This window comes from Odocoileus virginianus, chromosome 16 (genome assembly GCF_023699985.2).
Source record: "Odocoileus virginianus isolate 20LAN1187 ecotype Illinois chromosome 16, Ovbor_1.2, whole genome shotgun sequence".
NCBI lineage: Eukaryota > Metazoa > Chordata > Mammalia > Artiodactyla > Cervidae > Odocoileus > Odocoileus virginianus.
The window spans coordinates 7,738,146-7,764,195 of NC_069689.1; the positions used below are offsets into that span (position 1 = coordinate 7,738,146).

The following is a 26,050-nucleotide window of genomic DNA, read 5'->3' on the forward strand; positions in this document are numbered from 1 at the left end:
TAGGTGGCCTTGGGCTTGGACATGACTGGCCCTACAAGTCATAGAAACGCCAGGGTAGGCCCCTGGGGGTAGGGGTGGTCTATGAGGCTCCTGTCTCAGGGCTGGGAGCCATTACCTCTAGTTCCTTTCCTGGGGGACTCTTGGTATGGAGGAGCCCGGAGTCTGCCTGCTGGCCTCTGCCCAGTGCTCAGAGAGCCGCTGAGCTCCCTGGGCTCCCAGGCCGGAGGCAGGGGGAGACCAGACACTCCCTACCTGGTCCTGTCACAGCTTCGTGGGGGGTTAGGGATTCTAGCGGGGGGAGGGGGCGGTGTGCTGCGCCGCACCCCAGCCTCCCCCTCCCCCCTCCCTCCCCAGCCTCATTCCCTGGGCTCCTGGCAGAGCCAGGCTCCGACCCTGGCAGGTCGCTTGGCCCCTGCGTCTGAGTCCCTCTTGTCTCACGCGGGGACACCACGGGTTACAAGTCGGGTGCCAGGCCTCCCTCGGTGACAGTGACAGGACGGGCAATGCTCCTATCCCCCCAGCCCCCGGGCCACCGGCTCTGGGAGTCTGCCGGAGCAGCGGCAGGAGGGCTGGGTGCAGAGCTGCGGAAGCTGAGGGTGGGCGAGCTTCGGGGGGCGGCCGGAGGCGCAGGGTTTCGGGGAGTCAGGGCGTGGAGGAGGGCTGTGTCCCTGCTGAGGAGGCGGGGCTGTGGCAGGCGGGGCCGAGGGTGGGCGGGGCGGGAGGGGTGGGGGGTCTCCTCTTTGTCTCTGGATATGGGGGCGGAGCCTCAGGATGCCCACCCGGAGTCTGGAGAGGGCTTCGCTGAGTCATCTTTAGAGGGGAAGCAGTGGGGTGCTTCCCTGTCCGTCTCTGGTGCTGAAAGGCCTGAAGGGCCCGCGCGGGGACTGCCGGCCCTGAGCCCTGACCGGGGGAGACTCGGGGCTCCGGGCCAGCAGGTGTGAGATGGAGGCCTGGGGGGGCCAGGGGAATGCCATGGGGGTTCAGACAGGCTCCAGAGCCAGGTGCTGGCTGAGGCACCCGCTCCCCCAGGCCCTGGTCTATAAATAGCCAGCATGCCTGGGGGAGGGCTGGGGAGTTGGTCTTTTCTATAAACAGCCCTGTCCAGGCCCGGCAGCTGGGGCCTGGCCAGTCACACGGCCCAGCCCGAATTAGAACGCTCCCCAGCAGAAGCCCTGCAGGCAGCGGGCCTGTCCCCAAAGCAGGGGCAGCACAGGGCTCGGGACTTGGGGGGCTCCCTATGTGACCTCACTGCACACCTCACACGGTGTCCCAGGACACATACCTCTGAACTTGAAACAGGACAGGAATGAACGCTGGTGCAGACGCTTTGGAACACAGTTTGGCAGTTTCTTAAAAAGCTGAATATAAAACTTGGCATATGACCCAGCCATTCTTGTCCTGGGAATCCGCCCCAGAGCAATGAAGACGGACTTGCAGAACACAGACACTCTCAGCGGCGTGGCTCACAGAGCCCTGCACAGCTACCCGAGTGTCCACGGATAGGAGGATGGACGGACAGAATGTGGTCTGTCCACAGAACGGACAGACGGAATGAGGTCTGTGTAGACCAGACGTCACTCAGCCACACGAAGGAGTGGGGTCCTCACGCGCTGCGCAGCTGAGTCTCCAGGTCACGCCGGGTGAAGTCAGTCCATCATAGAAAGCCACTTACTGTCTGACTCCGCTGAAGTGAATGTCTGCGGAAGGTCAACCCATAGCAACAGAAGGCAGTGCAGCGGCTGCCGGGGCCGTGGGGAGGCAGAATGCGGGAGCTTCAGGGAGAGGACGGAAATGTTCCAAAAGTAAATCGTGACAACCGCACAACCTTGTGAATCTGCTGAAAGAGCAGCTGCATCACACACGCTTACAATGGGCAACGTTTACACGCGTACGTTATGGCCCCATGGGGCCATGCTCATCTCACCACGGTGCTGGCATCTGCTTGCTCTCCCAGGTGCTCTGTGGGGGCAGGGAGGGCCCCTTGGGCCAACCCCACCCCCCTCCATCCGCCTATCCACGCAGGCACCTTCCTGCTAATGCAGCCACCCACCCATCCATCCATCTGTCTCTCACTCTTTCCACCTGTCTATTCCTCTTTCTTTACCTACCTGTCCCCCCATCCACCCATCTGTCCATCCACCCACCCATCTGTCCATCCACCCACCCATCTGTCCATCCATCCACCCATCTGTCCATCATCCATCCACCCACTCATCTGTCCATCATCCATCCACCCACCCATCTGTCCGTCATCCATCCACCCACCCATCTGTCCATAATCCATCCACCCACCCATCTGTCCATCCATCCACCCATCTGTCCATCATCCATCCACCCACCCATCTGTCCATCCATCCACCCATCTGTCCATCATCCATCCACCCACTCATCTGTCCATCATCCATCCACCCACCCATCTGTCCATCCATCCACCCATCCATCTGTCCATCCATCCACCCATCTGTCCATCATCCATCCACCCACCCATCTGTCCATCCACCCACCCATCTGTCCATCCATCCACCCATCTGTCCATCATCCATCCACCCACTCATCTGTCCATCATCCATCCACCCACCCATCTGTCCATCATCAATCCATCCTCCGATCTGTCCATCCACCCACTCATCTGTCCATCCACCCACTCATCTGTCCATCATCCATCCACCCACCCATCTGTCCATCACCCATCTGTCCATCGTCCATCCACCCTCTGGTTTGTCCATCCACCCACCCATCTGTCCATCATCAGTCCATCCATTCACCCCCACAGCCGTCGTGATCACACCACATTCACCCACGAGCTGTAAATACACCATAGTCCTTGCTGGGCTAGCCTTGTTCTTTATTGGCCAAAGCTTCTCCAGTCTTGGTAGTACACACAGGGGCTGGGGGCAGTGCAAGGGGCCCATGGGGTCAGTGAGGAGAGGCGGCAGCCCCTCCGGCCCCTCGGCCTGGATCCTGGCCTTCCCCCAGCCCAGTGGGGCCTAGAGGAGGGGGCGGCAGCTGCAGGCCAGCTGTCTTGTTGACGAGGGGACCCAAGGGCAGGCTCCTCCCCACCTCAGGGCTGGAGGTGCGGGATGGGTGCCAACTCCACGGGGTTCCCCCTCTCCTGAATAGAGGGACCCTGGGCCTCCCATGCATGGCCAGATGGCCTGCCTCTACCCAAAGGCCCTGGGTCCTCTCACCCACCTACCTGTCCCCAACTCGGCCACACAAAACAGTAGAAACCCACAAATCATCCTATTTCAGTTAAAAATGAGTGCTTCAGCCCGACTGAATGAGTTGGGGGCAGAGCTGTGGAGCGGAGTCTCCAGTCCTCCCCAGCTCCGTCGCTTCGGGGGCAGGTCTGTGAGGACCTGTCCCCAGGGGAATCTGGGAGCCAGGTCACAAGCTCGGGGTGCCCCGGATGCAGCCACTTGACCCGCCCCCCCAGGCGGCCGGATGGAGGCCGTGGTGCATGCCGTGTGGGGTCGGGGTTGGGCGGCGGCATTTAGAAAGCAGAGGGCAGGGGCGTGCAGGCAGGCCAGGGGGGCACCAGGCGGGCCGGGCCCCAGTGCCCGTGGGGGTCCTGGCCTCGGCAGTCCGAGGCTCCGAGAGGCCGTGGCACGGGCCGGGTAAGGCACGGAGTTTGGGTTTCCCAGGGGCTGGCCCCAGCCTGGCCCGGGGGGGCCCCCCCCTGCCCAGCAGCTTGTCTGGCAGCCCTGCTGTGGGTCCTCTCACTTGGCTCTGGACCTGGGCCTGAGGCCTGTGGGGAGAGGAGAGGACGTGGTCAGAGCGGCCTGGCCTGGGGCCGTGGCACGGTGGCTGGCTCAGTGCCCAGGCTCCCGCCGTCTGCTCATCAGCCTTGCCCAGTGGGCAGCACCGTGCATCCTGAGGTCCACTCTGACCACGAGCCCTTTCTCTAGAGCAGCGAGGCTGCCCCAGGCAGCAGGTGCCAGCTGACCCCCAGCAGGCTGGCCCCCATCCACCTGTCCGGCCCGGTGTTGCCAGGCACGCTTCTTGCCTCTGAGATGGGCAGGTGGGGTCTCCGCGGTGTCCTGTCCCCGAGTCCCACCCCATCCACACTCTCCAGCCCCACTGTTGCTGGCTTTCCCTGGGGCTCCCTCGGTCACTTCCCCACCAGCCCCTGGGTGGGGGCCTCCTGCGGTCTTTCTGCTCCATCCTCAGGGCACCAGCACCACCCCTCGCCCCCAATTCCAGCTCCTGCCCGCTGTAGGGCCCCTTGTCTGGCTGTTCCCCCCAAAGGCCTTGCCCTTCTGGCCACCACAGAGCCAAGCAGCATGGGGCGTGGGCACCGGTGCTCGGAAGAGACAGACGATGAAGACAACCGGGGCAGAAGCAGATGGTCCGTCACTCCCGCCCCACGAGGAACCGGCAGGCAGGGCCCGGCCAGCAGGGGTGGGCAGATGGAGGGAGCGGGGTTGTGCTTAAGAAAGGGCCCCGAGGAGGCGGCCTGATGCCACTCGTCCCACGGGCATGGGAGCACTGCAGCGTGGGCACAGACCACCCGGTCCGAACACTGCCCAGCAGGGAAGATTGTGGGAGGAAGGATGGAACAGAAACCCAAGTGCAGACTGAGAGCTGTCCCCGGGCCTCACCCACGGGCTTCCCACTCATCCCAGAGCGAAAGCCCCGCTCGGGCAGCAGAGGGTCCGCCGAAACCACCAGCTGACCTCTCCACTGGTGTCTGTGCCGCCGAGCACGGGGCAGACGGGCCTGTGAGCCCCTCCTGTGGTGCTCTGGGGAGGACTCCTGTCACTGGGTATGGGTCCTGCCCCCAACGCAATCTGGACCTGGCGGGGGACGAACAGGATGCCCCCAAAGTGACTCGTGTCTTCAGTGCCACACAAGACAGGGGGCTGGGTGAGCGGTCCTGGCAGGACCTTGGTCCAGAAAAGCAAAGCAATGGCCCCAACGGGCAGACGGAGATGCGGGGCCGCCCTGAGGCTGCAGCTACGGCTCAAATTGGTCTGTGAAGTTGCGTGGGGAGGGGCTGGGGTGGGGGAAGGATGCAGATGTTAGCTGTTTTCCTATATTTTGCATGTTTTTGAAATTTCAAGGTGAAGAGTAGATGGTGTTCCCTGGGACCTCCTTGCAAATTTTCCTTCAAAAAGGAAAATTTTTGTTTTTTTCCAAACAAAAAGCTGGGGCGACAAAGAGGAGGGGCCCTTCCTCCTCTCCTGATCCAGGGACAACAGGCCCCGCGGGGCGTTGGGGCGGGGGGAGCTCGAGGGAGCTCAGATCCCACACTGGGCTCAGTGGTCTTCCCCAGACAGTGGTCACGTGTGGTTTCTGTCCCCAAACCCACAGACGCGCCCCCCAGGTCCCCCACACCCAGGGCCAGCAGCTGGGGCTGCAAGGCCGGATTCTGGCCCCGAGGGCCGTGCAGGGTTCCTGTAAAGTGAAGGCGGGCGTGTCAGAGTGGAGAGCCCAGCTCAGAACCCCCCAGGGGCGACCCCTGGAGCAGAGGGAAAGGCTGTGCCCGGCGGTCAGAGCTGCCCTGGACTGCACCTCTGCCCCGGTCTCCAGCACCTGCTGGACCTCGTCTCGAGTCCGGCGGGTGGGAGGTGCATGGAGAACCAGGGCCGCCGTCATGCAGCTCTGGACCCTGCAGGGCTCCCAGTCCCTGCATCCGATCATGGTCCACGGCCCAGGCTGGGGCGTGGTGAGGACCCAGGCCTGTTGCTCTGGTCACACCTGTGAGCCTCATCAAAGACCCCGACTGGCCCGCCCACTTTCAGGGGTCCCGGGAGGCCCGGAGCCCGTCACCGGGGAGGCACCTACAGACCCTCTCCCTAGGTCTCTCCCCTAGAAAGAGGAGGCCTGAGCACCCCTGCAGGGGCGGGCAGCCTGCCTGTCTCTGGCGGCGTCCCCTGGGGCCTTCGCTGTCCCTCGCTGCCTCCCTGGGGATGCGCGTGGCTCACACAAGGGCCAGAGAGGGTGCCCTGAGGACAGTCTCGGGGAAAGGGGGATGTCTTCGGGACAGGAGTGAGCCAGACGCCCAGGCAGGAGGACCTCTCGCCCACCCTCAGGGCCCTGAAGCCCCGTTCACAAGAGACAAGAGACGCAGCTAAGCGAGGCTCCGAGAGGGCGGGAGGGGAAGCTGGGTGCCGCGAGTCCCGGGGAGGGTCGGGGGAAGCGGGTTAGTGTTCGGAGGCCGGCGCGGGCCTGCCCCTGCCGCCATGGTTAGTGCAGAGCCAGGCGGATACCTACCTCACTGGATCACACAGAGCCTTTTTGTTTTATTAGCGTCAGGGTCGGGGGCAACCTCTGCTTCCAAATAAAAGAAACGCGCTCAACAGCTCGTTCCTGACGAGCGACCCTGGACTCAGAGTCGGGGCTGGGGCCGCATGGACGCTGAGCCGAAGTGCAGCCGTGCCCCAGGCCCCCCACCACGCCCAACTGGAGCTGGCATCACCAGGCAGAGTTAGTGGGTTAGAGGTGCAGCCGCTGGGCGGTGCCCTCCCGATGCAGAGGCGCTGCTGTTGCTGTCTCCTCTGCAGTAGGACCCGGAGGGGCGAGGAATCGCCCACTCCCAGGGGCAGCGGCCGGCCTCAGGGGGAGGTCCAGGCCCTGGCGTGGGACAGACGAGCTCAGACCACGCGTCGATGCCCCCAGCCCTGCTGACTCGCCCACCCGGAACCCCTGCTCAGCAGGACGGGGAGGGACGGGGGGCCTCGACTTACCTTCCTGGTTCCTGGAGGGACGTTTCTTCCTCCGTTTGCCCGTGCCCTTCGACGTCCGGCCCTGAGCCCTGGGGAGGGTGCTAGACCCCGATGAGTCAGTCACGGCATCCTCGGAGAAGGACCTGTCCAGGGAGGTGTCCAGCGCGGAGTCTGGGGCTGTGAGCTCCCCATCCTCATCCTCATTGGGGCCTGCAGCGGGGAGGCCGGCGCGGCGGCCGTGGGCAGCTGTGTCCTCCAGGCCCTCACCTGTGCTGTCGGCCTCGGCCTGGCAGGCACCCAGCGGGGCCATGGGCTCCTCAGCATCTTGGCTCAGACCCATGGCTTTGGGGGGCTGGTCACTGAAGTTGAGGGGCTTCAGGGCTTGAGCGTCTCCCAGTACCACTGGCCAGGCCCCTGCAGGGGGCTGGGGGCCCTGGGGGTCCTCCGTGGGCAGGAAATCACTGGCATCTGTGTACCAGGAAGAGCGCCTCTCCAGGGGCCCAGGGCCACCCGTCTCTGATGAGTCTCCAGTGGGCTGGTGGCTGGTGGGAGCAGCATCGGCGAGATCCCAGCCCTGGGGCTCCCTGCCAGCTGCAGCGTCCAGGCCAGGCTCAGAGGTGGGGGTGCTGGTACCTCCCACGGGGCCCCTGGTGGCGGCTGTGGATAAAGTACTGGTCAGTGGAGGCCACGGGCCTCAGCCCGAGTGATCCCAATCCCCAGGGCCCTGCTCAGCACGCCCCAAGTCAATACCACCCGTCCCGCGGACCCCCTTCCCTGGGAAGCCTTCTCTGGTGGTCGAGTGGGTTCCCACGGGGCAGGCCTGGGCCGTGGTGTCAACGGTCTGTACCCAGCATGGGGGATCAGGGCCCACGGGGCCCACGGCAACGACATATATCTTCCCTGCCCCTAGAGCCCCCAAGGCAGCCTGCCCAGGAGTGGAGAATGCCACCCCAGGGCCTCATCCCGCCTCCCCCAGCCACCCCAGAGCCCCTCTGAGCCCCAATGCATATGTCAACGAGCCCACTGGCCCAGCTCTCCCGCCCGCCTGGGGTCTGGATGAACGGCTGTCACCGCAGCCAGAGAACCCTCTGCTGCAGCAGAGATGGTGCAAAGATCACGGGCATGAGGTGTCCCTTATCTCAGGGCAACAGGGAAGGGGCGGGCGCTCCTGTGCCAACACGGAGGGCTTCCTGGAGGAAGCCAGGCGCTGGGCTGCAAGGCCGGTGGGGAGGGGGCGGTGACAGGGAGGTGGGGGAGCGTCTCACCGGGCGCCTTGTTCCTCGGGGGGTCTGTGGCGGCTGCCCGGCTGGCCGCCTCCGCGTCCCCTCGGCCGCGGGCCGTCTTACGCAGCTGGAAGCCCTTCCTGATGTCAGCCAGCAGGGCGTCGATGACACACACCTCTTCCTGCTTCCCGCCTCCCCTCCTGGCTGAGGAGCCCAGAGACCCTCAGGGACGCTGCCCGGGGTCCCCGGAGCCCCCGAGAGCGCGGCGCGGAGGAGAGGCCACAGCCCAGACTGGGCGGTCCCCAGCCGCCCGTCCCGCCCTCGCCTCACCAGCCTTCCCGCCCTCGCCCCGCGGCCTGCGGGCCTCCTCCTCCGCCAGCTGCTGCTTCCTCCGCTCAGCCTTGGCCGCCTGCTCCTTCCGGTCCTTGTTCTCCTGCAGGGCGGGCGCAGCCCGTGACCCCAAGCCCCCGGCACCCCAATCCGCCAGCCCTGTTCGGGGACAGCGGGGGCCGCAAACCCACCACACCTCCTCCCACACACCTTCAGGGCGCGGAGGAAGAGGTCTCGGAAGGTCTTCATGGTGCTGAGCGTGTCCTCCAGAGACAGCTGCTGGGCGTCCTCGCACAGGTAACTAGCCAGCTCCAGTTGCTTCTGCTCGATCGCCTGGAACACCTCCTCCAGCGCCTGCGAGTCTGTGATGCTGGCCTATGTAGGGGGGAGGCGGGGGGGGGGGCGGGTAAGGGTCTGTGGGGGTCAGGGGGTCTGCGGTGGGAGGGGTCAGGGCCCTGCGAGGTGTCAGGGGTCGGGGTGGGGTGGGGGCCTGTGATGGGAGGGGTCAGGGGCGGGGTCGGGGGCCTGCGGTGGGAGGAGTCAGGGGCCTGCGGTGGGAGGGGTCAAGGCCCTGCGAGGTGTCAGGGGGCGGGGGCGGGGATGGGAGGGGTCAGGGGCGGGATCAGGGGGGGCCTACGGTGGGAGGAGTCAGGGTCCTGCGGTGGGAGGAGTCAAGGCCCTGCGAGGTGTCAGGGGGCGGGGTCGGGGCTGTGATGGGAGGGGTCAGGGGCGGGGTCAGGGGCCTGCGGTGGGAGGGGTCAAGGCCCTGCGGGGTGTCAGGGGGCGGGGTCGGGGCTGTGATGGGAGGGGGTCGGGGGCGGGGTCAGGGGCCTGCGGTGGGAGGGGTCAAGGCCCTGCGAGGTGTCAGGGGGCGGGGTCGGGGCTGTGATGGGAGGGGGGTCAGGGGCGGGGTCAGGGGCCTGCGGTGGGAGGAGTCAGGGGCCTGCGGGGGGAGGGGCCAAGGCCCTGCGAGGTGTCAGGGGGCGGGGGCGGGGCTGTGATGGGAGGGGTCAGGGGCGGGGTCAGGGGCCTGCGGTGGGAGGAGTCAAGGCCCTGTGAGGTGTCAGGGGGCGGGGTCGGGGCTGTGATGGGAGGGGGTCAGGGGCGGGGTCAGGGGCCTGCGGTGGGAGGAGTCAGGGGCCTGTGGTGGGAGGGGCCAAGGCCCTGCGAGGTGTCAGGGGGCGGGGTCGGGGCTGTGATGGGAGGGGGTCGGGGGCGGGGCCAGGCCCCCACCCACCGTCACAGGAGATGCCTGCGCTGGAGCCTCTGGAGCGCTGGGTGCGGCCACAGCAGGGCGGCACCAGCAGAGGCTCTGCAGGCAGTGTGGTCGCGGGGGCTCTGAGGGCCGGGGGGCTGAGCCCTTCAGCCCAGCGCCCGGCGAGACCCCTCAGCTGCAGAAACAGCCTGGGAGCCAGCAGCAGGGGCTGTTCTCCTGCCGGGGCGCTGGCTCTGGCTCTCTCCTCCCCACGCTCACCCGCCCGCTCACGCTCACCCGCCCGCTCGGCCTCCCACCTTACAGTAGACCCCAGGCCCGGCAGACACCCCAGCCTTGGAAAGGGCTGTGCCCGCCCAGCGCTTGCCTGGAGGCGGTGGGCGTACTGCTCCTGCACCTCTGGGATGGAGGAGGACACCTTCTGCTCCATCTCCAGGAGCTTCTTCAGGTTAGTGCTGGACTCCGCGTGGATGCCCTCAAGGTTGATCCTGAAGGCGCCAGAGGGCCCGCTGGATCAGTCGAAAGCTGCCGCCCAGCCTTGCTAGGACAGCGGGACCCCCGGATGGCACACCCTCAAGGACAGTGGCCCCGGATAGAGCACTGGCTGCCAGAGGCACGTCAGAGCTCCAGGATGGGCAGAGCAGCGTGGGGTCAAAGGCTCACCTGAGAAGGTGCTGGGCTGGTGGTGTCAGAACAGTGACCCTGACGGTTCAGCCTGCCCTCCTTGCCTGACTCTCTGCAAGGCTCAGCCTCCCCAGGACCAGAGAACCTTCCATGGTGGCATGGAGCCGGGCCGGCCAGTGCTGAGGGTGGACCCTGCCCTCCCAGAGCCACCCCTGGGCTATGTGACCCCACAGACCTGACCCTACTTCCCAGGGCCTCAGCTTCCCTGCCTGTACAATGGGGGCAGCATGTCCATGTCATCAAAGTCAGCCTCGTGAGGGGGCCGTGCTAGACCAGCCCCTGGGGTGACCGTGGCTGGGTCACCCCTGTCCCCCCTCAGTCGTGCAGGGACAGGCCACAGTGGACACAAGATCCTGTCCCAAAGTGGGATGAGAGTCAGGCAGAAGATCCGGGGTCCGGGTGGTGCCCCAGCACAAGAGCAGCCTGGATGATCCCGGCCACACTGGCTGGGGTGTGGGTGGGGGATGGGAGGCACCTACCCTGCCGCTCGGGCGGGCAGCTCCAGGTCCTGGGGTAGCTGCAGGAGGTCAGGATGGCTCTCCTCCACTTCCTGCAGCACGATGTGTTCAGTGAGGCCCACTGAGGCCACACAACCAAGACTGCCCTGTGAGCCCCACCCATGGCAGCTCTGGTCCATGTCCCTCGGGAAACCCTCCCCCTCCGCCCCGGGCACCTTGGAGCCTCCAGGGCTTCCCTTGAGCCTGACTGTGATTCTCACGGTTTTGCTGTCCCGGGGCTGGGGCGGGATGGGGGCTGGTCAGAGTGGGTGCGGGCTGCAGGGTGGGGCAGTGCTGCCAAGGGGAGACCTGGGGGGGCTGGGCGGGGCCCCGGGGGCCTCTGGACCTGTGTGCTGCACCCAGGAGGCTCCCCCCGGTACCTCCAGCACGTGGTGCAGCAGTGTGACCCGGCTCTGCTGGGACTTGGTCTCTGTGAGCTTCAGCAGCGTGCTCATCTTGAAGCCGTCGGCGTCCCCGGTGTGGCTGCCCTGTGAGGCAAGGGAGGGGAGGGAGTCTCTGGGCCTGGTGGAGGGGCGGAGATTGGGGGTCTGGGAGCAAGGGCGGGCTGGGTGCCGTCCACTCACATAGTTGAGGAAGTTCCCGATTTTCAGAATCAGCTGGCAGAAGACGGGCAGCCGGTGACTGGTGAGCAGGCCTACGGGACAAGGTCCCTTTATGCCTCCCCCTGGCCTGTTCCCCAGCCTCTGCCCAGGGTGGGACAGGGGCACGGGGCACAATGGAGGGGCAGGGCAGCGGAGCCGTGACCCTGGGAAGTGTGGAGCGTGCCTATGGCCGTGCTTCCTGAACCTCACTGCCCGTTCTGTGGGCGAGGATGCTGAGGGGACCTTCTGGAACCTGTGGCCACCTTGGCTCTCAGCTCTGTCGTCAAGGTGACAGGGACATCCCTGAGTGCATGCCCAGCAGAACCGGGTTGTGCCTCAGTGGTCAGGCCCGTCCATGTTCCTGCCACGTGGCTGTGGTGACTCCCTGGCTCCTCACTCAGGGAAAGCGGTATGTGTGTGCACGTGTGTGTGAAAGCATGTGAAGGCACATGTGCACCTGTGTATGTGTGAGAGCACACACACCTGCATGTATATGCATGTGCATGCATGTGCACATGCGTGCATGTGTATGTACAGAGAACATTGCATGTACGTGTCTGCATGTGTGCAAAAGCACGTGCACGTGTCAGTGTGTGCACATGTGTACACATATGCGTGCACCCATGTGTGAGAGCACATGTACACACACATGCCTGCATGTGTGTGCATGCATGTGGGTGTGCACCCATGTGTGCATGTGTGGGTGTGCACCTGTGAGTGTGCACATACATGTGTCTGCATGTGTGTGTGTGCGAGAGCTGTGCATGTGCATATATGTGAGAGCATGTGCGTGTTTCTGAGCACATGCATGTGTGCGCGCGTGCATGTATGTGTGTGAGAGCATGTGTGTGGGCATGTGTATAGGTGTGTGTGAGTGTGTGCCTGCCCACATGGCGTGTGCACACATGACTGCATGCATGGCGCGGCCCTCAGGACCGGGCAGTGGTCCGTGGGAAGGGGAAGCTCGGCACCCACAGGCGCCGCCCGGGGCCAGCCCGCCCAGCCCCGCGTCCGCACTCACTCTCGCAGGCGGCGAGCAGCAGCTGGGCCTTGGGCCGCACCATGTCCAGCACGACGGCTGTGCCCTCACAGAGCAGCATGCACTCGATCCGAAGCTGGTAGCTGGGGCGGCAGAGCAGGCGCTCAGGCACAAGGGGCCCCCATCCACCTGCCTGGGGCCCGCAGGGTCCTCTCAGCTCGGAGCTGCCGGGGTCTCATGGCCTGGCCTGGTGCAACATGCACATTCCCAGGCCAGGCCCCAAATGGGATCCGGCAGGACTGGGGGGGGCCCAGCAAGGGTGTTTTGGACAAGCCCCCAGGTGCCGAGGACAAGGACAGTCGCCCTCTGTGGGACACTCCCCTCCGAGAGCAGAGGGGTTGCCCAGGAGGGCCCAGGCTGGCCTGTGGGAGGCCACGGAGCCCTGCCCACCGCCCACCCCCACGACATCCCTGGCCTGGAGGAAGGCCTGGACCCCACAGGGCTCCTCGGAGGGCCCCGAGGCTGAGGGCTGCACCAGTGGTGTCTGCCCCCACCCTTCACAGAACCCCTTTTCTCTACTCCAGGTCCAGACCCAGCTCCCGCTCTCAACCCCCGCCCACCCCCAGGGCTGCCGGCTCACCAGGGGATGCCCAGCAGAAGGAGATAGAACTGGTCGGCACTGGCAAGCCTGGTCCGGTCCTCCGCGAAGGAGCGCAGGTTCTCAATCTGCGGGAGGCGCCGTGTGCTCGCTGCAGCCCGCTTACAGGCGTGGCTCTGCATGGAGGGGCCCAGGCTCACGTGCCGCCCCCGCTTACTCACCTCATGCTTCTCCGGAAGGAGCTTGAGGAGCTGCTTGAGGACCTCCACGTCGAACTTGGTGCTGTCCCCCGCCCGGATCATGGCGGTGACCTCCTCGTTGGAGCTGGAGGGGCGAGAGGGTGGAGGTGGCCGAGGATGGCATGAGCCACAGCCCTCGGCCTCATGGGACCCTGGCCGCCTGGGACAGCCCTGGGCCCACAGCCCCACACTGGTCACAGCAGGCTCTCCCCCTCCACCTAGGGAGTCTCAGGACACAGAGAAGGCAGGCCACCTGCCCAGGCACTGGCTGAATGACGCACTCCCCAGCTGCCCGAGCGACCCCTGCCGCCTTCTTCCAGGGGGCTGCTCAGGACCCGGGGTGAAGGCTCAGCGGTACCCAGTGAGCTCCGGGGCAGGGCACCTGCCGCAAGGAAGCACTCAGGGCAGGGGGTTAGGGCCAAGTCTTTGGCCCTGCGCAGTCACCCTCCGTCTGTGGCTTTAGGGGATCCCTGCCACTCTCTGGGTCTCATATTCCCCAGGGAGGCTGGACTGGTGGTCTCCAGGATCCCCAGCTGGGACCGTTTGCTGCTATTATCCGACTGTCTCCAGTCCCAGGGATGGGGTGTACACTTCCCAGGGTAGCCTGCAGAGGGCACTGCTGAGCCCAAGACGGGCCGCGGCCGAGGCTGGGCGTCTGACCCAGGCATCGAGATCCTGGAAGCTCACCATTTAAACTGCTTCAGGAAGATGTTGAGGTTCAGGCTTTTCTTGGAGTCCAGAAAAGTGATCTGCAAAACGCCCCCAGCCTGTCAGTACCTGGAGGGCGGCCACGGAGCCCTGTCCGAGCCCCGGCCCCATCCCTACCTCCTTGGGCTCCTTCCTGGCCGGGGCCACCGCCTGCTCCTTGGGTTTGGCCATGGGGAAGGAGAAGAGCCGCTCGATGCTGGAGAAGTCGGGCTCCACCACCTCGGCGTCGGGGCTGCTCAGCGTTGCCCACATGGAGCTGCCTTCTGCGGGTGAGGGGCCGCTAGTCAGGCTCACGCCTGCCCCCCAAGTCCAGGGGCAGATGGTGTGGGCCACAGGGCTGGCAGGGGTGCCCTGCCTGGGGCCTGGCCCAGGGCAAGCATACAGCAGGCACTTGATAAATGCCCAGCCAAAGAAGCCCTCCAGCTGATGCCATGCTGTGTATGTGCGTGCGGGTGCCCAGGGCCCAGTGTCCAGGCTGGCCGGTGACCTGGCCTCCAGCCACCCTTGGCCTTGACCTTCTCTGGGTATCAGCACGCCGAGCCCTGGGCCCGCGCAGTGCAGGGGCCCGGCAGCAGAGACACGCCAGCCTCCAGGGGGCGTGTGGGGGCACCGGGGCGAGGGGCGAACCTGACCTGTCCCCGCCCCCTGCCCCGGAGGGGAGCCATGGCGGCCGGGCCTCACCGCGGGCCACACTGGACGGCAGCTTCTGCCAGTTGAGCTTCTTCATGCGAAGGGTGGGAGGGTTCACGCGCCGGTGGCGGGGGACCCAGGCCGAACCCAGGCTGCTGTCCACCTGGGCCACGATTATCTCCTCCACGCCGCCCGCGGCAGGGGGCCCGGAGATGCCTGGCAAGGGTGGGGGCAGTGGGGGCGGTGGGGGCAGGCCCCCCAGGCCCGGCAGGGGCGGTGGGGGCGGTATGGTCCCAGCAGAGTTAGGCAGTGGGGGCGGTGGGGGCGGGCCCCCCAGGCCCGGCGGGGCCGGTGGGGGCGGTATGGTCCCAGCAGCGTTAGGCAGTGGGGGCGGTGGGGGCGGGCCCCCCAGGCCCGGCAGGGGCGGTGGGGGCGGTATGGTCCCAGCAGCGTTAGGCAGTGGGGGTGGCGGGGGCGGCGGCGGTGAGGGGAATGCAGCCCCCATGCCCGGCGGGGGCGGGGGCAGCGGTGGGGGAGGGGGCGGGGGAGGGGGCGCCGTCGTGGAGCCAGGGAGCGGGGGCGCCGGCGGGGGCGGGGGGCGCTCCAGCTGCTCCGGCGCTGTTGGCTGCGGTGCCGGCCCACGCTCGCCCTGGACGCTGGTGACGAGCGGGCTGGCAAGGGCCGCGCCTGGCTGCTGGCCCCCCAGGCCTGCCGTCGGGGCGCTAGAGTTTTGCGGGGAGCTGCCCCTTTGGCTCTGGCCAAGGTCGGCCTGGGTACTCTTGTGGGCTTTGTCCAGGGAGCAGGGGCGGGGCCGCCCCTTGATGGACAGGAGGCGTTCAACCATCTCCTCCAGGGTGCACTCCTGGCCTGGGTGGGGATGTCTGGAGTCAGAATGGGGGGCACGGGCCAACGCTGGTCTCCTCCACCCGCAGGCCGAGAACCCCGTGCCTGCCCACCCGGCTGGGGTGGGGGTGGGGTATGCAACTTGGGGCATGGTGCTCCTCCCCCAGCCCCACCCCGCTCACCGTCAGAGGCCAGGAGCACCGCCCGGTTCACCAGGCTCTCCAGGGCCTCCCAGAGCAGCTGGCTGGAGCGGAGGCTGGGCTCCAGGTGCAGGAGGCCCTGCAGCACGGACAGCAGGTGGACGGACGCCGGGGAGCAGCTCACCTGGGCGGGGTGGGCGAGGAGTGCGGGTCAGTGGCGTCACCTCCCGGGCCGACATCCGCTGGCCTCCCCGCGAGTGTGCACCCACCCTATGCCCAGCTGGTGGTTGTGATGTAGTCGCTCAGTCATGTCCAACTCTTTGCAACCCCATGGACTGTAGCCCACCAGACTCCTCTGTCCATGGGCATTTCCCAGGCGAGAACACTGGAGTGGGTTGCCATGCCCTTCTCCAGGGGATCTTCCCCACCCAGGAATCGAACCCAAGTCTTCTGCATTCCAGGTGGAGTCGTTATTGATTGAGCTACGGGGGAGCCCGGGAATGAGGCTGAGTTAGGGCTCCCCGGTGGGCACACTAGTGACATCAGGGGCCGGGTCACCGTGTGGCGGCTGCCCGTGCCCTGTGGGGTGTTAGCAGAGCCCCTGGTCCCCACCCACGGGAAGCGCCCCTGCCCAGGGTGACAGCCCCAACGTCTCCAGTTGTTTCTGGATGGCCCCTGCAGACCCTGGCCCCTGGCTGAGAGTCGCTGGGTTCAGTGGAAACGGGGCCTGGGCTGGATTGGAACTCAGCTCCGTCTCAGCCTCTCACTCGTCCCAGCGTCCCCTCGGACCACCCCACAGTGGCCGGGCTGCTAGGCCCAGGACCGTGCAGCCACGCTGTCCTGCTGGGGCCCCGCCTCAGGCTCCACCTCTCCAGTCCCCCACCCCTCTGGGCTCAGAGTGTGGCTCCGGAGCTGCCCTAGGCCCAGCAGGGCGGGGTGTGACTGGGGTAGGACACGCGGCCCGTCTTGAGCCCTGAGCCCCCCTCCACCCAGAGTCCCGGGAGGCGCTGCCCGCCGCACACACCTTGTGGAAGAGTGCAGAGAAGACCTCCTGGTGGCTGTTGATGTCGATGCCCCCGAAGACCCGCAGCAGCTCCTCCTCATCCTCGGCCTTGGCCTCCCTGAAGGCCTCGAGCTGGATCAGCAGGTCCCCATCCTCCAGGTCTCTGGGGTGGGTGGGGGGCGAGGGGCCGGGGACTTCAGCTGGCTGCCCCCCACCCCGCCGCCCCCTCCCTGGACAGACACGCAGACCACCCCGAGCAGGGCCTGTGGCTGCCACAGTGGGGGCGGGAGGCGCTGTGGCCGGACAGGTGGGCTTCTCCGGTCAGCTCCATGCCCCTCGGGACAGGAAGCGTGAGTTCCCACACTCGCAGGGAGAGATGGCGTGGCTGTGCCGCGTGGGGCGCGGGGTGGAGGGCAGGGGGACACCAAGGCCCCTGAGGGCCCGCCGAGCCTCGGCGCTGGCCTGAGCTGGGTGCTGGGCTCACAAAGGCCAGCCCCGATGAGTCCTCGCATCCAGCAGGCCTCTCTCCGCTGAGGCCAGTTCAGCACCAGTCATGTCGGCTGGGAGCCTCCTTGTGGGGTGGCCTCCCACCCTCTCCCCTGGGGGGAGCATGGTCCTGGTAAGGGCCAGGATGGGGTTCTCAGCTACACAGGCTTCCTTAAACGTCAACTGATAAATAGTTTAAGTGTGTGCCGTGCGATATCTGGGACACACACTGACAGAACGGTCTGGGCACACTCCAGTTTAACCGGGCGTCCTGTATTAAACCTGGGGACCCTGGCTCTAGGGCAGCTGCCGGCCGCTGGGGGAAATTCCGCCCACTGGCCTGTCCAGCTAGGGATGGCAGGCTGGGTCCTCACTGGGCCTGGCCCCAGAAAGGGTGGCCTGTCGGGGCTACTCCGGGAAGCCGCCTCCCCGCCCACCTGGAGGTGCTGCTCGGGAGCCGGGGAGAGGTGCATGGGGACTCACCGCAGCCGCGTCAGGACGTCCAGCAGCTGCAGTCCTGGGAAGGGACAGGGGGTCACCGGCATATGGGACGCCTTCCCCTCCACCCTGTCCCCGGGCTCACTCCCACCACCCACAGCGCTGAGCTTGTGGGGCAGGAGGGGAACCCGCTCCCTCGGGTTGCCGGAGCCATGGGGCTCTGGGAAGACCACACTGGGCACATGTGGTGCCCGGGGAACAGTCACGCCGCAGCCAGCAGGGCCAGACTGACGTCGGCCAGCCTCCCCGCCTCCCTCCACGCAGCAGCCTAGCACCGAGATCCCTCCAGCGCTACCGTCCAGAGGTCCTGAGGCTCTGCGTCCACTGAAGGGAGCAGGAGGGCAGGAGGCTTCCCCGGCCCAAGCAGAGCCTGCCCCTGGGACCCTGGAGAGTGGCGAGGGGCATCGCCCCAGAAGCGGGCAGCGCAGGCCGGGTGGCCGGAGCCCGGGGCCGAGGTCAAGGTTACCGATGAACTCGCTGCGTAGCTGGGCGCGGGTGCGGACGTCCTCAGGGCCGAGAATGATGGCATTGACCACGCTGAGCAGGGTGGCCACATAGGGCACATTGTCGCTGTCTGAGAGCTCGCTCATGATGACACTGAAGCGGTACTGCTGGCCGCACACCGTCTGCGGGAGCGGGGGGCAGGGGTCAGCATGTCCCCGGGATCCGGCCTGGCCCCCACCACGTGTGGCTCACCTTGTAATGGTCCAGGGCGTCCAGGGTCAGGGCGTGGCCCTCAGGCGAGTAGATGCACAGGGCAGCCAGCAGCTCAAACACCTGCTTCTTGACCATAATGTTGGATGTGTCCAGAGCTGCCGGGGGTAGGGGGCCTCTCAGAGGGGCTCAGGCCCCCTCCTCCCAGTCCTGCCCCCCCCCCACCTGCACTTATCACCCTGCCTGGGCTCCCACCCTGCAGCTGCCAACTTGCTGGGCTGGCAGAAACCAGGGCCCACCGCCCACATCAGGCACTGGTCTCTGGACAGGCTGGCCACCCCCAGGACCCCCGGAAGGGGTGTGGAGGCAGGCGCGGCCCCAGTCACTGGAGTTCTACTCCTGATGGCCCTCAGTTCTAAGTTGGGGGCTCTCTGCGGGCTCTGGGCCCAAGGCCCACACAGGCACCCTCCCAGCCCTGAGCCCATGTTTTCTCCAAACTTAGAGCAAACGTGTTTACGACTAGCAGCCCATGAGGCCTCCTTGTCCCTGTGGGCCCCTGCCTCCCACCGCATTCCAGGAGCTGGGGACGCTCTGGGGGTGTCTCTTGGCTGACCCTGCTGAGACCAAGGCACAAAGGACTCCACAGACAGCAACAGCCGGGCCTGGGCCGGGTGATCTCTGGTTCACTCGCCCACATGGGCCCTGCCCGCCCTAGAGCCCCGCGCATCAGTGGGGGCAGCACAGCCTGGCAGGCAGAGCGTGCAGCGACCACTGTCCACCAAGGGCCGCCTGGGGTCTCCCCCAGGTGGGGACTAACTCTGGCCACAGCCTGGGGAGACTCCCTAAAAGAGGTGACAGTGAGTCCAAGCTCGGAGGGTGAGCAGGACTCGGCTGGCACGCGTGGGCACCACAGCCTGAGTGGGGGAGGAGACTGGAGGGCGGGGGGCGGAGGCGCCCCCCAGGAGGCCAGTGCAGAGGCGGGGGTGGGGGTGGAGACTGATGCCCGCAGTGGGGCCCAGACCTGAGGAGCTGAGCCCCGGCTGAGGCCGAGGAGCTCGAAACCAGGGGGAGTGGAAGGAAGGCCCCCTCAGCTGGACATGAATTTCTGATCCTGGTGACTCTGACTGCCACGGTGTGGACGGGGGCCTCAAGGGCAGAGAAGACTCGGGCTGGGGCAGAGCCTGGACTAGCACCAGGCTAGGCGGAAACACAGGGGAAGTCAGAGCAGAGAGGGCAACCTGGTGCAGTTGGCGGAGGATCACGGCTGCACAGTGCCCCGGCTTCAGACGTGGGCAGATGGGGAAACTGGCTCCTCCTCCAGGAAGCCCTCCCGGCGTCTGCCAGCCGGCCCGCCCCCACCCCCACCCGTGCGCGCCCGCCCAGGCCTCACCCAGAGAGAGCTGGCGCACATAGGCCTGGTTGCTGAGGATGTACTGGATGCCCTCCCGGGAGTTCATGACGGCGCGCACGCAGCTGACGCACGTGAGCTGCAGCAGCGCGTCGGCGATGCGGGCCACGCCGCGGCCCGACAGGCGCGCCAGGGCCTCCAGCAGCAGGTCCAGGCCGCTCTGCTCCAGGAACTGCACCATCCAGCCGCCGTCGCTGCCCTCCAGCCGCTTGCGCAGCCCCGAGTAGTTGACCACGGAGGGAACCTGCAGCAGCCGGATGCAGAGCTCGGGCTCGGCGCTCTCCAGGTTGGCCTCCGTGGGGTCTGAGTCCTGCGGCCCCAGCTTCTCCTTCAGTGCCGCCCACTTGCGCTGGGCGCCCTCCTTCACCGACATCTTGCTCAGCTGCAGGTGGGAGGAGACGGGTGTGAGCCCGGGGCCTACAGAGCACCCGTGGCCCAGCGAGGCGGGGCCAGTCGGTGTCCCCTGCTCCGTGTCTCCACCTGCTGACTGGGGACTCGCCTGCTGATGCCCTGTGGACCCGCTGTGCTGGCGATCCCTCAACCCGCCAGGCTCCCCTGTGCCAAGCGCCTCTTACACCCATGCTGGTCTCGGTCATCGTGGCGACCAAGGAGGCCGCACCCCTGCCCTGACGGGAGGCACCGAGACCCCAGGAGGCCTCACTGGCAGGAAGGCCACTGCCCCGTGGTGCTCAGGCAGAGAAACGGTGTCTCCGGGGCTCCTTCACCTGGGCCCAGGGTGCTCCCCTGCCCAGTGGACAGGCTCAGATGGCGATAATAGTGTGGGCGGGGACAATTCCACACCCGGGGCATTTCCAGACTGCCCACGGCACCAGGAATGCGGCTGGCTCCAGGGTCATGTCCAGTGCTCACTCAGTTCTAGGCAAGACCAGGGCCCTTCGGGGAGTGGCCCTGCCAGGCCCCAGCTCCTGTGGGCCTCACTTTGTCACTCAGGGGGCAGGGACCAGCGTCCCCCAGGCCCGGGGCTCTCGGACACTGACCCAGATTCAGCCACAGGAAGTCTGATCGCTGCCCAGAGAACATCCCCCAGAGGGTCGGGGGTGGCCCAGGCCAGAACATTCCCAAAGGCTCCCTTCTCAGAACAGAACAGTGGGACAGGCGGCGAGTCTCTCTGTGTCATCACTATAGCTGGTCGAGTCCCTCTCCCGGGGCCCGGGGCTGTGATATGGGCCCCAACCCGAGCCCCGGGACTGGCCCAGAAGGTCAGAGGTAGCCCAGGCTCTTCTGTGACCATGTATGGTCTTGTATGTAGTGTGTCAGCAGGGCAGCGTGGAGCTCCTGGGCTGGAGGCCCAAGGGGCAGGGGACGGCAACACCACCGCAGCTTATGCCAGGGGACCTCACGCTGGCACTGCCCACCCCGACCCCTGACCTCCCACCACCCGGAGGAGGGCACGGTATGCCCCCAACTTCACAGGAGGGAAAGGGAGGCGGCACCCAGGGAAGCCGGGTCACGAACATGCCCAGGGTCCCAGACATGGAAATGGCAGAGTGAGGCTGGACGCCAGAAGGTGGCCTGGGACCCTTGAGAGGCTGGTGCCCACTGTGGCATCACCGTAAGGGCTGCTGGTCCTGGCAAGTTACAGGGGAGACCCCAGGGACCAGCTGGGGTGATGCAGGAGACAGGCTGAGGGGGCCAACGGCCCAGGTACCGATGCCCGGCGGGGCTCGGGGTCCCCAGCACTCGTTCACTCCTGAAGGCCCCCCCCCCCCCGACCTGGGTGAGGGTCTTGGGTGTCCTCCCTTGTGAATTAGACAGACGGGCCCCTGGGCCAGGCAGCTGATGTTTGTCAAATGGGAGCAGAACTGAAGTTTTGTCCTCAGTCCGACATGAACGACGCCTGTTTCCCTTCCTCCAGTGATATGGAGGGATGAACTAGCAGTGGGCAATCTGCGGCAGCAAAAATAGACATGAGGCTTTTCTGAAATAGAAATGAGACTTTCCTGATAAACAAGGAAAATAAGAAGACAATGAACAGGCTGGGGAAAAAGCGTAAACAGGCCTAAAAGAGTTTAAAAATCTTAGTTACTCTTTAACTGTTGCTACTAACAAACACTCGTAGGTAGACTTGTCCTCAGCAGAGCTAATTACTCTCTGACTTCACGCGATTGGACTCCGCAGGTGGCATTATTCTCCCCCTACACTCGCTTGCTGTTGTTGCTCTAGTCGCTTAGTCATGTCTGACTCTTTGCAGTCCCATGGACTGTAGCCCGCCATGCTCCTCTCTCCATGGAATTCTCCAGGCAAGAACACTGGAGTGGGTTGCCATTTCCTTCTCCAAGGGATGTTCCTGACCCAGGAATCGAACCCTGGTCTCCTGCCTTGGCAGGTGGATTCTTTATCACTGAGCCCCACACCCTCTTGTAGCATTCTACATTTCAAAAAGAAGATCTGGAGTCAATAACTTCAGGGACACCAGACTTGGTGATGTCAGCTGAGTCGCCTGATGTCAGCTGTGACCATTTTGAAACTTTGCAAAAGAAAGAAAGAAAAAAAAAAAAAAAAGGCAAGACCTTCATGAGGTTACAAAACCTCTCCCTCTTCCCGAGAGAGCGGGGCAGTGTTTTTGAGGCAATAGCCTACTGTGTTTCCCTTTTGCCTGCAAATAGTAAAGCTGCCCTTTTCTCTCTCCACCAAACTCTGCCTCCGTATTTCTGTTCGGCATCGGTGGACAGGGAGCCAAGATTTTGGCCACACCTGAGTTTCCGGAGTCTCCCCCACCCCCCTAGGGGCCTCCTGGCATTCCAGCAGCCCCTCCTCTGTCTGCAGGGGGTCCCCCATCCCTCATCCTCCCCCACTCCCTGCAGGACCCTTGGGTCCTCCCAGGAGGCAGACTGGCTGGGGGCGGGGAGGGCAGTGACCACTGTGCTCCCAGCTCCGGCCCTCTCAGCCGACCCTGGCTGACGTGCTTGTTCTGGCTGAGCCTCAGGTCTGGCTGCTGCAGCAGCTGGGGGGTGGGGGGATGCGGGGTGTCCTCCAGCCCTCCCCCAGGGGCCCCTGTGGCCTGGGGCCTGTACTGGACCTGGCCCGCCCCACGACTGCAAGGTTTAACCCACCCTCCAGGCCCCCAGGCACTCACCCAGACTCGCAGGACCTTCCGGCTGCCTCTGCCCACCCAGGCTGGGCCCTGCCTCGGGCTGCCCCCTGCATTCCCCTGGCTTCTCATCGCTGCTGCCCACTGAAGACCCCAGCCGCCCCTTCCAGGCAGCTTTGCGGTGTGGGGGCGGGGCACTCCCACCAGCACTGTGAAGAGCCAGGAGGACAGACAGACCTCAGCACACACTGCCACCCGCTGTGGACGCCGCAGCTTAAGGAGCGCCCAGAGCTGCCCTCCCTTCCTGCCCCCGCCTCCCCTGGCCTGAGGCCCCGGCTGCCTGGCACAGGCTGGGCGGACACAGAGGAACTCTCCCAGGCCAGCACTCTGGCATCCAAGTGCGTCTCCAGCCAAGAGCCCCAGGGGTCCCCTGACGCGGAGAAACAAGCTCCCAGAGGCCACCCGGTCATCAGAGCTGCTCCTCCGGTGCTGCCCAGTTTTCCCCACATGCCCCTAATTTCCGGAGCCATGGGCTCACTGCCCCGAAAGACTCCCCCATAGGGGAGCCCCTGGGTCTGAGGGGAGGGGAGCATAGCTGGTGACCAGCCCAGCCTGCCCACCTGTCCGCCTGATCCTAGGCCCTGTGTCCTGCAGCTGAGCTGCCCTGGCTGTCTGCTCCCCACCCCCCCAACACACAGAGGCACCGGGCGGGTCAGAGAGGGTGCACAGGGCTCCAGTGGCCGCAGCCCACACGGCCCAGCGAGCACGGGGCATCTAGCTGGGAGAGCGAGCTCAGCTAGGGACCCAGGGGCTGACGCGGGTGACTCTTCTCCCTCTGTGATGCCCACCAGGCTGCCAGCCTCATCCAGGGCCCACCTGGTCAAGGCCCCAGGGCAACATCTTCCTGGAAATGTTCCAACTGCTTTTCAGGATAAAGAATGAATATACAAATGGACCTCAGCCAGACCATATACGGAACTCTGACCCACAGCCGGAGCCACCAGACCAGAACAGCCAACCGTCCCCACAGGAAGCAACCCAGGACGCAGCCCACTCCCTGTGGGCCAGACTCGACGGGTGTCAGACCTCTATCTCGAGCGACAGCCCCGGAAGCCCTACGGCGGCCCTGGGACACCCCCCCATGGCCCAGGCTTCATCAGTAACCCACAGCTTCCTGGGCTTTGTCCTCGCTTCCCACTGAGGACCAGAGAAAGCTGGACAGGACAGGACCTCGCCCAGCCATCGCGTGGGGGCCCAAGTCTCCTCAGCCGAGCAGCTCCCCCAGCCCTGCAGCCCCCATCAGCACCTGGGAAGCCCCATCCGGTAAAGAAGCTTTCTATACACAGAAAATAGTTTAACATAGTAATACGTCTTATATAGCCAAGTGTGTGTAGGTAGCGTTCTATGTACTTAGTAACCACACGGCAGTGATTTCCTGGCTGCCTGCATTCCAAATAAACAGCTTTGCCTGTTCCCTTCTGGGTGGTGACTGAGCATCTCTGCAGGGAACACTGGAGGGACTCAAGGAGGGAACCAACGTTTACCGCTCCCAGGAGCACAGGCTGTGGGCGACGGCCCTTGCGGACAACGCAGGGACCCCGTGTGGGAGGCAGCGAGCCGGGAGGCGGGCTGCAGCGGGTTTTCATACTGAAACTGGTCCTGGCGGGCACAGGGCGAGCGCGCAGGGTTCTCACGGCTACTGTCATTCAGTCCGTGGATGCCCGGCTCTCAGCCCTGGCCCTGCTCAGCCCAGGCCTGCCCTGTCCACGGGTTGAGCGCCCACCCTGCAGCCAGGGCGGGCGCAGAGACCAGAGCTCCGACGGGCGGGGCCGCGGCCCAGAGGGGGCGGGGCCGCGGTTCAGTTCCGGGCGGGGCCGAGGGGCGGAGCTGAGGCTGAGTCTGGGCGGGCCCGAGGCCCCGGGGGCGGGGCCGCTGTTCTGTTCTGGGCGGGGCCCCACGGGGCGGAGCCGCGGCTCTGCTAGGGGCGGGGCCCTAAGCTCAGGAATGTGTTCCCGGTGCTCAGGGCTCCCTCAGGCGAGGAGCGCGGCCAGCCCGCCTAGGGTAGGGCCTGCGCAGGAATTTGGAATCAGCACCACAGGCTGAAAAAGCCTGGGGTTCCCAGGGTCCCAGTTCAGGAGGCTCAGGCCAGACCCTGTACCTTGGGCAACTGAAAGGTCGGGTGCTTCAGCACCTCTTCTGTCCTCCAAGCAGTCCGCCCCACCCCGCACCGAAACTGCAGCGGACAGAGGGAAGGGCCCTTTGCAGGGAAAGCCCCTGAGGCTCTGACATTAGTGGGACGTTGCCCATAGATCCTTAGCGTTCATCTTTTTTCTTCCGGTAACGTGGGGTGTCCTCTGGGAAGGGGTCATGCCTTCCCCTTCAGACTGGGGCTCTGGAAGATAGGGTCTCCCTCTGAGCTTTCCCAGGGTCCACTCACTGATCTGGGTGTCCTGCTCACCAGCATCACCCAGCCCACACAGATGCCACCTCCTCAGACACCCATCCGGCTCTCCTGCACATGGCCAGCCTGGCATGGTGATGCTGGCCCCTCCACCTGGGTGCCCTTGTACCTGGGCAGTGTGCTGACCGACAGGAAGCCGTTACCCCTGCCTACAATAATCAGTCAAACTGTGTGTGTGTGTGTGTGTGTGTGTGTGTGTGTGTGTGTGTGTAGCAGGGGGCAGGGTCAAAGTTGGCCTCCCAGACCCCTGAGACCAGCCCCTGCAGATGGAGAAACTGACCCAGGCAGACACTGAGCTGTGTCCTGGACACACTTTGAGCTGCGGCTGGGAGGCCCTGGAGAAGTCCAGGGCCCACTGGGCTTTGAGCAGCCTGGTGGGTGGGCATTCCAGCCACGGGCCTGAGCCTCTCACCTTGTAGAGGTGGGTGAGGTTTTCTGTTCCGCAGTCCCTGTTGGTGAGGGGGTGCAGGGTGGGGGGTCTGGGGCTGGGGCGGGGACTAGGGCTAAGGAAGGCACCTGTGACGGGGAACGGTTGCTAGCGGCTGGGGAGACAGCTTGGGGCGGCCCTACCGGCCGGCATCAGCACTGAGCTGGGGTGCTGCTGGGCCCAGAGCCAGCAAGGCTGGGGGCGGGGCGCACAGAGTGAGCTGTCTCCCCCCGGGGTGGGCGGTAAACCGTCAGGAGCGGGGTTCCGGAACTAGGAGGCAGGGGCTGCCACACAGTATTTTTAGCTGCTACAAAAACCAAAATTTTTCCACTGCTTGGCAACTCTTGGATCACATTCCTGGCAGCTCCCTGGAGCCCAGGGGCAGCCCAGGCCCTGCCCGGTGGGAAGGGGAGCTGAGGCTGCCCTGCCATGACCCCGTTTCCCTCCTTTCCAGAATCTCGGCTTCACTGTGTCATCTTCACCGGGCCCCGAGCCCTCTGGGGATCTCGACTGACCTGTGTGGGTCACCTGCTTTGGGCTTGTCCCAGGCAGGGGGTCCTGCAGACAGGGGGCCTCGGGGAAGTGACTGAGTGTCCGTCCACCGCCCACCCGTGCCTGGGGGCAGGGCACAGGGCCTCAGGCACGCAGGGTCCTATGGCTCCCTGGCCCATCTCCTGTCCACACAGTCCTCCTGCCCACTGCCACCC

The 26,050-nt window shown here is 65.6% G+C and overlaps 1 protein-coding gene and 1 long non-coding RNA gene across 5 annotated transcripts in view; one reads left to right on the forward strand and one right to left on the reverse strand.

Annotated features, from left to right (window-relative positions):
- Positions 1-2,828: 2,828 nt before the first annotated feature.
- Positions 2,829-26,050, reverse strand: part of INF2 (inverted formin 2) — a 29,296-nt gene continuing 6,074 nt past the window's right edge. For 2 of the 4 annotated variants that reach the window (XM_070477720.1, XM_070477719.1), the window contains exons 2-23: positions 19,386-19,785; positions 18,038-18,153; positions 17,808-17,967; positions 17,327-17,360; positions 16,379-16,520; positions 15,397-15,538; positions 14,423-15,238; positions 13,859-14,004; positions 13,721-13,782; positions 13,016-13,118; positions 12,837-12,922; positions 12,239-12,339; positions 11,200-11,270; positions 10,996-11,103; positions 10,598-10,668; positions 9,802-9,922; positions 8,432-8,596; positions 8,222-8,324; positions 7,934-8,095; positions 6,690-7,325; positions 6,217-6,273; positions 2,829-3,748 (exon numbers count right to left, since the gene is read on the reverse strand). In XM_070477720.1, the coding sequence (XP_070333821.1) occupies positions 6,218-6,273; positions 6,690-7,325; positions 7,934-8,095; positions 8,222-8,324; positions 8,432-8,596; positions 9,802-9,922; positions 10,598-10,668; positions 10,996-11,103; positions 11,200-11,270; positions 12,239-12,339; positions 12,837-12,922; positions 13,016-13,118; positions 13,721-13,782; positions 13,859-14,004; positions 14,423-15,238; positions 15,397-15,538; positions 16,379-16,520; positions 17,327-17,360; positions 17,808-17,967; positions 18,038-18,153; positions 19,386-19,776 (3,792 nt within the window). In that variant the 5' untranslated portion in view covers positions 19,777-19,785 and the 3' untranslated portion in view covers positions 2,829-3,748; position 6,217. Of the gene's footprint in view, positions 3,749-6,216; positions 6,274-6,689; positions 7,326-7,933; positions 8,096-8,221; positions 8,325-8,431; positions 8,597-9,801; positions 9,923-10,597; positions 10,669-10,995; positions 11,104-11,199; positions 11,271-12,238; positions 12,340-12,836; positions 12,923-13,015; positions 13,119-13,720; positions 13,783-13,858; positions 14,005-14,422; positions 15,239-15,396; positions 15,539-16,378; positions 16,521-17,326; positions 17,361-17,807; positions 17,968-18,037; positions 18,154-19,385; positions 19,786-22,500; positions 22,665-26,050 lie in introns of all 4 variants that reach the window. The other 2 variants (XM_070477717.1, XM_070477718.1) reach the window with 2 other exon arrangements.
- LOC139038669 (uncharacterized) lies at positions 11,264-14,155 on the forward strand. Its single transcript, XR_011491710.1, has 2 exons — positions 11,264-11,626; positions 12,781-14,155. It is a non-coding gene; the product is annotated as an uncharacterized lncRNA (long non-coding RNA).